The following is a 15,270-nucleotide window of genomic DNA, read 5'->3' as shown; positions in this document are numbered from 1 at the left end:
TATGTTTGTTTACTTTTTGTTTGTTTGTTTATTGATATGTTTGTCTAGCTCTCCTGTGTCTAGGGTTGTAGATGAAAGTTTACGATTAGCAGCCCTTGATCAAGATTGAGATACAGTGTAACATTACCATGCTCGTTCATGTACAAGTTTTGTTCAGACAACTTATTTGTCCTATCTACAGCACAATCAAAGAAAGAAACTGATGTCATTGTAACTTATAGACTATCTTCTACAGACCAAATATGATGTTCGTCAATATATTTTTACCTTATCACAGTGTTTTTTACTTTTATGAAAATCAGTGCAGTTGATTTCTATTCCCCAGACACACTGTCTGCATGGGACACACAAGTTTGCTCGATTCTGTAGCAGTTATCTCATAAAAGTGTGTTGCTTCAATAAACAAATTATCGAGTAGAGGCTTTAATGAATGGTAGTGGTATCTTGTGTCTCAATCTTGAATAGTCTGCCAATAGATAGCTCTCATTTACAACCCTTGGCAGGGTCTGTTTTGACTTTATACAAGCAGAATTTCTGACTGTATCAAGTAGGCTTAATCAACAGTAAAGTGGCCACGGGTGACATATTTATTAGACAAAATTGATAAAAACTGCGTTAAACAATATAACGTTCCGCTTACCAAATATAGAAAATATTTTTAAATGTTTATAATATAGAATTACATAGTATTTTATTGTTAAAAATAAAAATTATATATGACTAGCTATTCGCTATAGGAATTAAATATAACAATTGTAAATGCATATATAATAAATTGATTAAATACAACATTGAAGGAACTTGTCCTTTGTAGGCTTTGATGCTCACTTGTGCAAAGGAGAATAGTATTCAAAGAGTGCATCATAGAAACAGCTTTGGTGAATGTAAGTTGTCTATTGACGCATGTTTTGCGAGACTTTATTTTATAATGACTACACCAGCCCACATAGACAAGGGCTCGAGAGGGTAAATTGATTTCGCAAGAAGGAAGAACTTCTACTCTGTCAGCGAGACAAGAGTTTTTTTTATTTTTCTTCCTTGTAGATATCGATCATCCGTTTTCGAAATGATGACTAAGAGACATGCCATAGTTACGGGAGACGAAAGTTTCGATCCTTTCGACGACGGAATGTAATGAAAATTGATACTTTGTGATATTTAACCCCGGCTCGAAAAGGCCCGGGATCGGGATTAGCTAAGGTGTTAAGTAGACTGTGGGGTGTTTCTGTCATTTGTTCTCCTTTGGAATTGCAATCGTTATGTAAATACGTTTCTAGAGTTTCATATTAAGTCCGAACCGGAGTTTGAGAGCATGTATTATGCACAGGTGCTTGCAGCGACTATCCAAGCAACGCTGCAAGCACCTGTGAAATATTACAGGAACATTGCATGCCCTCTTATTACATTGATATAGAACTTCTTACTACACTTTGTTTTAGCTAAATAGTGGCTCTAGATATAGAAGACACGCAGTATAAGGCGTCAACACATCAGACTGATCAATTATTACGCAGACCAGAATAACAGGCAATTAACGTGTGTTGTTAAGGTTGTTTTTTGAAATTGATTATATGGTCAAAGGATTTTCAAATATTTCCTGTTGTATTCAGATGTTTGTCGCCTGACTTTATGATTTTACTTCATGACTGTCATACCACCGATCTGTCCCAGGGCGAGGGGTCTCACACTTTGGAAGATTGAGAGGAATGGCCATCAGGGTTTGTCTCCACTGTCTGGTACCGTTCTCTTCTCGGTCGGTCGGTCCTCTCTTCTTCAGAGTAAACCAAGCAAGGAGGCAAAAAGTCGTAGTTAACAGCTTGAGAAACATAATGACGGCGAAATATCTCAGGCGATAGGCGTCGACATCGTACACCCAACATGTACCCCGATCACCGCAGGGATTGCGCCCCCAGTACTGGCAGGCCGAGTCAAAGATAGCACCGATGTATATGGATGTTGGGATCCAAGCTATCGAAAAACAATACATCCAAAATATAACATTCATTATATATGGTTCACAATTTGATGTCATATATGTACACATTAGCAATGATCAAGATAGCACAATATTCTATAACACCATACTTGAACTTTAATAATTTTCAAATGTTCCTACATACACTGATTAGTAATCTAGGAATATTGTAAATGTTCTATGTGTCATCTTCATGTTTCAACATACCCTTGAAAGTGCGAACACGCAAGACGAATAGATAATACATTCACATACATTCATGTAGACAGACAGACAGGCAGGCAGACAGACAGACAGACAGACAGACAGACATACATACATACATACATACATACATACATACATACATACATACATACATACATACATACATACATACATACATACATACATACATACAACATATTTAAGGAAACATCTTACCGAATATTTGAACGAAAAATGCCCTGACTCCCAGAGCAAAGGGTTTGTCTGCTGGCTTTACGCTCCTAACCATGAATAAAAAAGAATTTGGTTAACCAGAACACAGCTCAGGAGTGAGAGAGAGAGAGAGAGAGAGAGAGAGAGAGAGAGAGAGAGAGAGAGAGATCTTCGTTACTTCGCTGTGCAGTTTTTTACCAAAGATCGTACACTGAAACAATGCCTCTGGAACATTACCAACACTATTCGAGATCGGATAAGAAGTTCCATACGTTGACACTTGGCTTTAAAAATAAATGGAAGTATTAAGTTTTCGGTTTCATGATTTTTAAAAATAGTTGTCATTCCGATGATCTTTCATTCAAGGCGCAAGGCCAAATAAAGGATGAATATCATTCTTCTCCGTTGTCGGGTAAGGTGTCCCTACCAAGGCCATATTATGTCTCCTTAATGCTAATGTTATGCTAATGAGAACTTAATCATTCTTCGACACGGAATCATTTAGTCAAGTAAAAATTATATACATATACATATATATATATATATATATATATATATATATATTTTCAAAAGTAGTTAAACAGTTTAAATTCACTCGGATGGAAATAAATACAGCAATGATGTAAAGTAATGTCATGCAAGTGCAAGCAATAGATCATTATGGGTTCTCTATGATTGTGTCATGTGAATGATGAAGATATGACATCAGCAGGAAACCGATATATATATATATATATATATATATATATATATATATATATATATATATATATATATATATATATATAATTTATCTACCTCAGGAATATATATAGTTATATATAAATATATAAATACACAACACACACACACACACATATATATATATATAATATATATATATATATATATATATATATATATATATATATATATATATATATATATATATTACCTTAGGAGAATCTCTAGGGATGACGTCAGTGGAAGACTTTTCATGAAGCTCATACAGAACAACAGGATTGTAAACACAATCAGCTTATTCGTGCACTGCTCTCCACATATACCAGGCCTGGCAGTTCCACCATCGTCTGAAGGATTGTACGCTGCGCCCCGGTCCGGCGAAACAATACCAGATGGCTTATGTGTGGGAAGTTGAATGACCATCGTATTCCACATTGTAGTATTATGCATCTCGGTTTTTGTATCATTGTAATCCATGTCCTTGAAGGTTGTCAAGTGTTCAGATTTTGTTGTCAGTTGATCATCTGTTTGAGCGCCATCTCGGTTTATGGTAGTTCCCTCAGTCGAATACATCATGAGCTCCACGCTTGCGTTTTCACCGTTTTCAGGATTCTCCACGCAAGAACACCTTGAAAAAGTCTAAATTTAATTAAATCAAAAAAGAATAAGCACACTATAAAATTTTGCTGACCTGATCCAAAATACTACTCAGAACCCTTGTATCCTAGAGGCAATCAGGCTGTTTTTGGATCTCATGTCTGAAATTCCTGGACAGCTTAAAACATCATCATAAAGGTCTCGTCAAACAAAATGTTTTCTCAAAACAAAGAAAATCAGTGGAATATCTCCTTCTCTCCTGGCACTAACAGTGAGGATTTCACCTTTCATAATCGACGATATGCCTACAGAATGTTGGCATACGTACCGTGTTTAGCATAAGGAAAAAATAATTACATGTAAGATTTCAAGCCCCTATAGCCCTACGAAAGAGACTCACTCACCCTCGCGCCAGTTTGTCCTGAGGTCTGTTGCCGAGCCGCACACCCAGCGTGGCAGGCCGAAGAGTACGTCACGCCGTCCGAACCGCAGACTGGATTAAACGGAGAATTGGAGGGGCACATGCACTTGCTGTTACAATTAACAGTGGAAATGCCTTGATCACTGGCACTGCAGACGATAAAACAAATTCAATCAGGGTATTCAAAAGCTAACAAAGTCCGTTATGTGTGTGTCAGACTGGTGTTCTGTACAGCAGTGTCAATGTCGTTATCGCGGTGTTCAACATTCATGGATTTGTTTTTATTCAGCTGTGAAAATTATAATTTTATTTTGGAAGTATCTATCATCAAAAATGAAATTTACTTTCACCAACAGCTTTTCTGGAAGCAGACCATTTCGCAGGCATGGACGAGCCACAACATCCTTAACGAGTGCACTTGAACTTGCGCAAATGATAGGACAAGTGTATCATTTACATTCCCTTGTGACGTGATATATACAGGCGTGTTGACATTATCTAATTCTGCGCAATTATCACGCAGTAAGCGAAAGTGTCAAATTAGCGGTCTTAGTTTTATCGGAGATTTTGTAGACGTGTAAGAAGGGAGGTATAGCGTGTGCAAAAACTCCCAGTGTAGCATCGTTCTGACTCTATCCTTCTGAACATATGGCCAGACTTGTCAAACTGCAAGAAACAATTGAACGAATTTAAAGTGCAAGTTCACTATTGTTGAGTTAGGTAGGGAGTAAGGACATTCAACAAACCACGGCAGAAACTGACTTTGAATATCGCATTTAACGTCTGTCGGACACTTCATTGCATTACATCAGGAAATACACGATAGCAAAAAAAACTTTTACCACAAAAAACACTCTAGAGTGCCATGGTAAAATGTAGTGAAGACACTCCCTACACCTATCGTACAGCTATTCAATTATTACTCGCTTATATGAACCCAAAATGGTTCTCCAAGGAAATCTCTTCTTGTGTGTATATTAATCTAAAATGGTTTAACGTGATGAAGTAGACCGTTCTGCTTGACTATTCGCAAAAGAGTAAATGTGCAACAATTCGCATGAAAACTACCCAAAGCTAGTATTGACTTAATCACGTTGTCTTCATTGTTTTTATCGTGTATCAAAATAAAAGTAAGAAATGCTGTCTGCAATGTACTGTTTGTTTCGTGGCGCGAGACGACGTCCTGTTCAACAACAACGCGTTCAGTAAAATCTCCACCCAACCTCCCCCCCCCCCCGCCACGTACAATCACCGCTCCTTCACTCCTCGCTCAGTTCTCGTCAACTTACTTGCTAGACGAAGGGTAAGAGTAGTTGATTCCGGCAAATTTGTAGTTACCACATCCGACGAACATAAGTGGGATGATCATTAGCAAACAAGCCAGGTGGACAATGGTTATATTTCTGGCAATTTTCTTCAATGTCGGCTTGAATCTTCGCAGGAGGACGCCACCAGTGAAGATACCGATGGTAGAGGGAATGACAAGACCGATTGCTGCCATGAAAAGAAATGCGAAATATTATTCATAGACAGAAAGCATAATTCTTTCAGGTTTTGTAGCCCGTTTGGCAGCAAAGAAAAACACTTTACCCTTTGGAAGACTATGAATCATTACGTCACTCTCACGTGACCCTTTCATTCTAACATTTCGTTAGTACATATCTGATATTCTGATGTCAGTGGTCGCATATTACATTCGTCCTCAATTTCATGTTTATTAGTTTTGCTGAATTATAATTCCTCAGAAAAAAATCGGCGATTTCTACTTCCGTCAAAACTGCAGTTCGGTTGAAAACCTAAAAATTGGTCGATCACATTATTCTGTGCTACATATGTGGTTTACAAATAACCGACCCTCAGGCAGGCAACTGAATGTAACTGAAGGGCATATGAATAACATAAACTTGCGCGCGCATTCCTAAAAAACTGTCTGCATTTAGGAAGAAAATGGCTTTACTGTATTTCGATCATCGCTCGCAACTTCGCATTAACGCTTAAATTTGCAATGGTTCTGCTATGGAAGCAATCTGTGTGACGCCCAATTACTATTCATATTTGTTTTCAAATGTTTGTTACTCTGAAATCTTACCATTTGAAACCTCCAAAATATTATTTCTAGAATCAGCAAATTATCTAGTTTGAAAGAAAGTATGTATGTATGTATGTATGTATGTATGTATGTATGTATGTATGTATGTATGTATGTATGTATGTATGTATGTATGTGTCACTGTGTGTATCTATGTATCTATGTATGTATCGTGTTGAAACCATAATTTGTTTCAATCAATGTTTAGCGTACGTTATAATTATCTTTCAGTTGTACTGCTCTTAATCAAAATTAAAACTTTTTATTTGAAGTATAAATAAGTCTACCTATCGACATCAGCTTTCTTACGTTAGTATAGGTGTACTTACGAACGACGAAGGCGGCTAGCGACACGCTGGTTCTGAACTGGTTGATAACGTATTTAGTTGCAAAAGGCGCCACCGCACCCACCAAGGCGACTTCGGAAGTTATGGCAGCTACTATACACATAAGTGTGGAGTTCGTCAAGAGGCGCTTCATAGCTCGTGGGAATTCTTCATGAAAAATAAAAACGAGCAATGATTGTTCAGTTTGCCCTAACATCACTTGTTGAATAAAGGAATAGGTAGAATGATAGAATACTGAAGCATCGATTACGCAGATGCATTGAAAAATTTGTATAAAATGAAAGTTGCCATCTTATGAACAGTCATCTACGTATTACGAGGGGCCGAATGTAAAATAACACATACATAAACATACATCCATCCATCCATACATACATCCATACATACATACATACATACATACATACATACATACATACATACATACATACATACATACATACATACATACATACATACATACATACATACATACATACATACCTTTTATTTTCTCAGACATGGTCATTTCTTTGATATGTTCCACAACTTTCTCAGTCCCTTCTTCGGCTTCTTTAGGTTTTCTTAATTTCTTCGGCAAGACAAATAATGGTATCACCGCAAAGAGGAGGAGGGTAGCGTTGACAAAGAACCCTAGCCACCACGCACCGACCCAGCGGGGGTCCCTTTTATGGATTTCCACTGTGGACTCCTCAACTCGGTAGAAGTCAACGAACTTGCTTGTGAAGTACCCCGCCATTGGGTAACCGATCAACGGGCCGAGGCCGTACATCGAGTATAAAATTCCTGCGAGAGAGAGCATTTGTTTGAAGCACTGTCAAGCTAGTTGTCGCGCGCCGTAGATAAGGTTCGTCGCTACTATGTGGGTGCGTACAAATTATAAACCTATGTCCTCACGAATTTAATGCCAAAAACGCAACATTTTCAGTACCATTAAAGTTGAGGTTGGATGACACGGAATTTGAAGACAAAATGTCCTCTGAACTCAAAATGGATTATCGACCACTCGGAATTTCTACAACTCCATTTTTTCTGTAATCCTTGCGAGTGGCGCGGTACAACACGGCGTCCAATTTTGGAAGTTCGCCCAAGAATATACCTGTGAGGGCTATTTTTATCTTCTTTAGGAATAAAAATATGTCATTTATGTTTACGGTCAACTAAAGGTGACGCCTTTCTTCAAGGACAACTCGCGAGACATGTATTTAGTTGTTTTCTAAAAACGCTTGTCTTCAACCAAGAAAGTTTTTTGATACATCAGTGCCTAGCTTCAAACCTTCTGTTTGGCTGTTTAACTTAGCATCTGCACATGTAAACGTTTGCTATATCATGCTGTTCATTGTTATGTCATTTTGCATGACGCAAGCTGTTAGATTATCGATCTTAAAGAAAAAGTGTCATGAATTGACAGTTTGTCCTCACAGCACTTATATAAGGCTGGTCATCAAATGCTGTTTCGATGACGGAATTATGGAAATGTTTCACACTAAATGGTATATATGTCTAATCCATAAATTTGAAATTGAAGTTCAGATGAATGTCATTCAACCTTCGCACTATTATCCGGTTAAAAAAGTAACCAAGTGAAATATACCTACCAAAATACAGAGGCGCCTTCTTTCGCTCTAGGCCATCGTCAATGTAGGAAATGCCTAAAGTGAAAATTGGCGCGAAACCCGCTCCCAACAAGAGCAAGCCGAGAAACAGGCAGAGTAGTGCCGCTAAGTTGTTCCCAGCAAGCACATTATCACAGCTTTGCGCTTGGTCGAGGAAGCTTTCGTTGAAAACGCCGGTTGTGTGTTCGGTTCGACTGGGAAAGCAGAGACCAGAAGAGGCATTAGAAGAACGGGACGGCATGTCACCGTACTCGTACAGATCCGATATAAACTGCGTGGATCCGATTATTAGCAACCCAACTGTGGCCGACAGAACACCGAATCCGATCCATCGAGGACGGTGGCTCGTCGCTTGGCCACCGAAGTAGGTCGTCAACGGCGTTGCCACAATGGACGAGATGTCGAGGGACGTGAAGCAGACTCCAACAATCGTCGATGACAAGGCGAACTGTCGCTCCCAGCTGACCACTGCGGTCGAAAGCGACGCGAAGTTCAGCGTCGTCATAAACGTCGTCAACATAATCACGACAAAGGCTACTTTGACATTTGCGAAAACCTGAAGCCAGCGTGGTCGCCACGATCCTATCCCACAAGTGTAGTCGTCGCTGTCTGTCAGGTTTGCTTGTCCATCGCTCCCAGACTTTCGGCTTATTTTGCTTCTTTCTTCCATCAAGAATGAGTTCCTACTTTCGTCTTCTCTCGACGATGGTCTCTTGTCGACTTCCATTGCGTACACCTTATGAGAAACTAAATATTTAAGAACCAGTCAATGAAATCTGGAGAACTCCAGTAAAATCTCAACTGATACCGATCACAAAGACAAATACCAGCAAACATTACTGATTGTCATCTGTGCACATATATACCATGTAACGAGAAATTTTAAGACACCAAATTTATGACACAGCCAGGCAAACATGGCTTTTTAAAAAATAAAATGACAATAAATGGTGGTTGCTAGAGTCTTCGTTGTTAAGCAAAGCAAATCAAACCTTGTGTCACAATTCACCGTATGTGAGTTAAAATATACAGAGGCGTCCTTGTGCCCTGTTGTGTCTAGCCAATGTTCAATCACGATAACAGTAGATTCCAAGCCTAAATATGTGATTGAATGGGCCAGCATTCAAATGACAACAGTTTTTAAGTTCATGGCGTAAAGATCTCCTACTATAGCAATTATAACCTCTAGCGACGATTGATTTTTTTTTAACTTGTCGTTGCCCCTTAAATTTCTAGGCCCGTTGATCCGACAACACAAATATACCTATGCCAGAAACCCTATTTAGTTGGACGACTAAAGGTGTATGCTCACAAATTTTAGGAGAATGTAAGCCGACTTCGTAAAGAAAAATGACCCGTTTTATGACTACAATGTAGTTCGCAAATATCACTTTCTTGGCACAATAAACTGAGGTAGTATGCACCTCGAAGGTGAAAGACTGAAACTTTTTGCTCAAATTTTCCTCAAGAAATCTTTCAACAATACTCTTTCAAAATCAAGAATAAAAATCGGTGGTAAACGTGCAAATTTTGGTACTAGAGAAACAAATAACCCAAGATTTACCGATATTTGGAATTCAAAACGGCCGCCACCCCTGTGTTAACACTATAGATAAAAATGAAATTTCTGAACAAATCAGACCGTCACCGTCACGGTGAAATGTTTTGTTACACTAAGAGTTTTAAAATGAGCCCCTACACGTGGTAGATCAGAAAAGAATTTTAAAAGTTTGAGAGTCCGAATATCTGTCCCCGAGGCATGTTCTACCTTGAGAATAAGCCCCAAAGGGTTCTGTCCATGCATACTCGGTCTATTGCGTGTAGACAAAGACATCAGTTTAACTTCATAAAGCAGTACAGCTATATCGATTACTGTCAACGTTTGTCAAAAGTTAATATACTCTGCGCCCTAAGAACGTAAGATATTTGCTGTTGCAAAGGAAAATCGAACTTTGAGATGAGGAGAACCTTCCGATACATAGAATTGGCATATTATCTTGACCGTAAGAATTTTTAAATAATCTGAAGACCTTCCCACATTTCAACCCGTGATGGCGTCAGTAGCCCAATTTATCTTATTTTTCTGAAGCACTTATAATTCGAATTTGTCAGATACGTAACATGTATGGAAATATCATTTGAAGAACGGGAATCGCATGTTTATCTTGTCTGGCCACCTGTTGATCTCAGGCAAATAATCGCATTTACATGCGCACCAGTGAGTTTACTGATTTTTTTGCGTGAACCCTTTGCCACTTGCATGAACAAAACATATCTGCACGCATGTTCCGCTTGGGTACAAAGCTCACGACCTTTCTTTTGCGAAAGGCTAGGTCAACACTGGTGGCTGAAATCGAATAATAGGCGCTTATGGTTGCTAATATTATTAATTGCAGCGGCGGGGTGTGATGTCTGAAACGCCGTAGGCCTTGGACCGAGAGTTCTAATAGCGAACAATTGTCTATTACTTGAGCATCATTGCGCGCCGACCTTCTCGAAATTTAAGCCAATCACTGCTCAACAGGCGAACCCTGCTGTTTTGCTCTGCTGGCGGTCAAATATTCGGGCACTGTCTGAGAAGAAAGGACAGCCCGGGCGATAGTTAATAACAGTATAACATGACTGTGGTTTTTTTGAATCATCATCGATCTTTAATCGAACTAATAATAATGGAATTTTGAATCTCGGTGAATACTGATATGTCGATAATTTCGTAGCTTTTGGTATTTAATGAAACGAAGTTTTCTTTACAAAACTTCGGTATTTAGAACTTGCTTCAACCCAGTAAATTCGACACCAAGGTGATTTCAGAAAAGAATGTTTCGAATCCTATGAGACTAATTTTATTATAAAAATATTTTCCTGTTAGTGTACTTCTGTTATCTTTGCCATTGGCATACTACTTATTTGAAAAACATAACTGTAAAAACTTGGCTGAGAACTGCCTGCACTTAAGAAATGGTTTTGCTGTAATAGCCAGGTATGACTGATCTTTCACTTCATATGAGGCTGCTCATCCAATACTGTTCTGATGACGAAATTATGAAAATGTTTGAATGTTGACAATGTTTTGACCTATGATCCATAAAATGATTTTAAGTAAAATTTACGAGAAAAGTTAGCGATATGGCGAAAAACGTGGTACAATACATCCAAGAGAGTAGCAGTAAAGTTTCGATTGTGACATTTTGTTAATCGCTATGGTGATCAACTAATATGAAGCACATATAGTGTTACAAAGTATAACTTTATAACTGTCTCTTTTGCATGTAGTAGACTCTCCATAGCATGATCGATCAATTTGACCATTTCACTTCATATGTGCACTCACTATAGCTTGTGCCCATATGTCGTGAACTCAACAATAAATTTTACCGACAGATATACCCGATGCAGTATCTGGTCAAATTCTCGAGGTATACCGTCGCTGGGTGTGGTTTATTGCTATGATGTCGTAATATTAAATTAATATTCTGATGTGATACGTCAAATCGGGAATTTTTCTTCATCTGAGAGTTCGTGTCCGTTCCAAATGTGATATATTGCGGATATAGCACGGTAATTTTCATGCCCCAACCAATCAGATGGTAGTATTTCCGCCATGCTGTTATGATTTCGGTTATGGCATCATCACTCTACCTCTCGGTAATATACCGTTATAGATTTCTGTGAACCTTTTAGGAGGGTAAAATATATAGCGTATTCAAGCCATATATTCTGATGAATATTCTCTCCACACTCTGTGAGTTTATTCTAGCATGGTCCAAATGCTCTCTAGAAGTCAGATGTCAAGAGCCAATAAACTTTTGCGTTGAATTGTGCAAGGATCGAAAGTCAACTTTAGACAACCATTTGTACAATTAATAAGGATGTGTTTTGCTCATCACAAGATTTCGTTAAATCTCTATAAACCTGGCTATCCGAAGTAGCTATGTGCATAAAACATGTTATTTTTTGTTTAAAAATGCAGTGTCTTGATAAGTTAACCGAAGCAGCGACTCTTTAAATATGAGTGTAACGTTTGCCCAGTGTTGCGAGACTGCCCTGCTAAGCAGAGCGGCAACAAGCAGAGTTGTTTGTTATAAAAGTGCTTCCGAGGGCTTTCTCGGCTATCTGACATATTGAACCTGATCATTCGGCGAGTTAGGGCAAACAGACAATTCCTCAGCATTTAGCTGACGAAAGTTGATAGGTAGGGAGTAGGCACGGTTTGTTGAGTTTCCCAGTGTGGACAAAATCGCTTAGAGGAATGGGACACTTATCGAGCTCCTTCGCTATCGTTGAGTTGAGTTTGACGAATTCACCTACGCGTAAACGTCACATGAAGTTGTTGCCCATATCATAAAAGTAGACTCTCTAAAACAGGAAGACAGACGTATACCTTACCTTTTACAGCCTCTTGCGTTGAATCGGGCCACAATGATCGGGACAATCTACGCCCTTAAAAGGACTAGTAATCTTTGAATGCAAACGAAGTTGACCAGGTATCTTTGTTATTTGTGACGTACTGACTATAGGAATAGCAGAGGTGGGCCACGGCTGTCAATTCAGTATGTAACTGACCAAGCGCGAATGTGTATTACTTTCGTCACAAAGAAGAAGTAAACACGGCTGAGCCGTCAAATATTGGCCAATGATATTTGGCATTTATATGTATGCACGTACGTATGTATGTACGTACGTACGTACGTACGTACGTATGTACGTATGTACGTATGTACGTATGTATGTATGTATGTATGTATGTATGTATGTATGTATGTATGTATGTATGTATGTATGTATGTATGTATGTATGTATGTATGTATGTTTGTGTGTATGTATGTATGTATGTATGTATGTATGTATGTATGTATGTATGTATGTATGTATGCACTCTTGCATGCACGCATGCATGCACGCATGTATGCATGTATGTATGTATGTATGTATGCATGCATTCATTCATTCATGCATTCACCATGCACGCCACGTGTACTGCATCGTGCCTCAAAACATTCTTTGTTACCAGGCTATACATTTTGGAAATGCATTTATAAAATGAACAATTCTGTAATTGACACTATAGGAACCGAACATTGTGTCACTCAGAAGTCCTCACGGCCTGATGACTTTCTTATTTCAAAGCATATAAAAGCCATACAATTGGAGGCACGTTCTTTGAAAATGTAGTTCTTGTTGTTATCTTTGTTAACAAATTAGATAAGATGAGTGCACAACTTTGTGTCAGTACTAAAATCTATTTCGTTATAGGGTCGAACATGGACAACGAAAAACGGATATTTTGTTTTATCTCTAGATCAAAGGGTGAGGTTTTATGAATACTGACTTTCCAAATGTTGTGTACTACTGTACCACTTTGATTCCGGCTTACAAAGTTTGTGTTTGTTTTTCTGAAGTAATGCACCATTTCCATCACTCCTGCCGCACGACCTTGCACCATGGTGGTATGTGGTGTTGCGAACCTCGATGAGTTGAGATGAGGAGAGATGCTACATGTTTTTTTCCTTGGGATAGAACAGTTGAGATGCAGCCCGGCATTTATTGGATACAGTTCGATGTTACAGAGACAATACCAGGATTTCGTTCATGTACGGGTCACGAAAACAGCAAAGTAGTCGTGTAACTTCAGATTCAAATCCCTCGACAAACGTTAAAATGTAGAAATTACACAGCACTTACATCAATACATCAAAATAGTACCATTTTGCTACATCGGTGTAAAATAACACCGCCTTGTACTTAACATGTTTATCAGAGAGAATAGTAAAAACCAAGCTCGTTTAATAATACAAAAATACAACTAATATTATTCTGCTCACCCAATATAAAAATCTTTATTGTGAAATATTTCTATTTTAAGTTCACAGTTTCTAAAATTGAATGTTGAGAGTAAAAATTATATATGACTAGCTATTCGTTATATGAATTACATAAAACCAGTGTAAATGTATAAAAACTTTATTAATTAAGTAAAACATTGAAGGAACTTGTTCCTTTTAGGCTTTGCTGCTCACTTGTGCAAAGGAGAATAGTATTCAAAGAGTGCATCATAGAGACAGCTTTGGTGAATATAAGGTGTCTATTGACATATGCTTTGCGAGACTTAATTTTATAATGACAACACTAACCTACATAGATCAGGGCTGCATAAGGTAAATTGATTTCGCAAAAAGGGAGAACTTTACTCTCTCAGCGAGACAAGGATTTATGATTTTTCTACCTTGCAGATGGCGATCATCCCATTTCGAAATGATGACTCGAGACATGCCATGGTTAAGGGAGACGAAAGTTTGGATCCTTTCGATAGAATGTCATAAAAAGGGATAATTCATGATATTCAGAACAGATGTCATCTATAATTGTCATTTCCAAGGAGATTCATTTCAGTAAAATATTACAGTAACATTCCATGCCCTTTGTGACTTTGATAGAGAACTAGTTGCTATGATGTGTTTTATCTAAATAGTGGCTCTAGGTACAGTGATGTGACACTCAGTATAAGGTGTCAACACTGCGGACTGGTCAATTATTACGCAGGCGAGAAAAATTGGCTATTAACTGTGTTGTTAGCGTTGATTTTTACATCATTTATATATCATTAAGGGAACCTTCAGTAATTACAGTTGGGGCTGCCCCGGGAAATTGGGGGAGGGTCACTTTTAGAAAACTATCCAAGGAGAAGGGTCATTTATAACTTATTTTGGAGGGAAGAGTCACTTTTAACAGAAGCTGATTTTATGACTAAACCTTCAATAGCCCATGTGATATTTCCTCAATAAGAAATCGCCGACGAAATACATTGATTATGTTAAATACATACACATTATCGACAAGCTTCACAAGCAAAGAAGATGCAGTGGTATCCTACATTAAGCATCATGAACAGTTAAAACTGATGAAAGACAAGAGATAAAAAAACATATGGGACAGGTAGCAAAGTGTATATCACTTATCAAACGTCTACAAATACACAGATATTGATAGTTTTATCTTTTATATTGGAAAGAAATGTTCATAGTTCTCTCATAGACTACCATTGAAATTCCAAAATCCAATTTCTTGCGCACACATCCACTCG

General features: G+C 38.2%; 2 protein-coding genes across 2 annotated transcripts in view; both read right to left on the bottom strand.

The window, feature by feature from the left end:
* Window positions 1-560: 560 nt before the first annotated feature.
* Window positions 561-12,664, bottom strand: LOC139115814 (solute carrier organic anion transporter family member 2A1-like). The gene is made up of 9 exons (XM_070678187.1): window positions 12,575-12,664; window positions 8,171-8,935; window positions 7,056-7,358; window positions 6,555-6,719; window positions 5,426-5,630; window positions 4,120-4,285; window positions 3,330-3,757; window positions 2,399-2,463; window positions 561-1,968 (listed from the first exon to the last, which is right to left on the bottom strand). Exons 2-9 carry the CDS (start codon window positions 8,913-8,915, stop codon window positions 1,628-1,630), a joined length of 2,418 nt encoding a protein of 805 aa, XP_070534288.1. The 5' UTR covers window positions 8,916-8,935; window positions 12,575-12,664; the 3' UTR covers window positions 561-1,627.
* A 1,339-nt stretch (window positions 12,665-14,003) lies between these two features.
* LOC139116490 (solute carrier organic anion transporter family member 2A1-like) overlaps window positions 14,004-15,270 on the bottom strand; it is an 11,603-nt gene continuing 10,336 nt past the window's right edge. Inside the window, exon 8 of the mRNA XM_070679109.1 lies at window positions 14,004-15,270. This exon is cut by the window's right edge and continues 1,289 nt beyond it. The gene's annotated coding sequence lies outside the window, so the exon portion shown is untranslated.

The sequence above is a fragment of the Ptychodera flava genome, chromosome 17, assembly GCF_041260155.1.
Source record: "Ptychodera flava strain L36383 chromosome 17, AS_Pfla_20210202, whole genome shotgun sequence".
Classification (NCBI taxonomy): Eukaryota; Metazoa; Hemichordata; class Enteropneusta; family Ptychoderidae; genus Ptychodera; species Ptychodera flava.
Note: the sequence above shows the minus strand (reverse complement) of the source record. Positions and strands in the feature narration are given on the sequence as shown.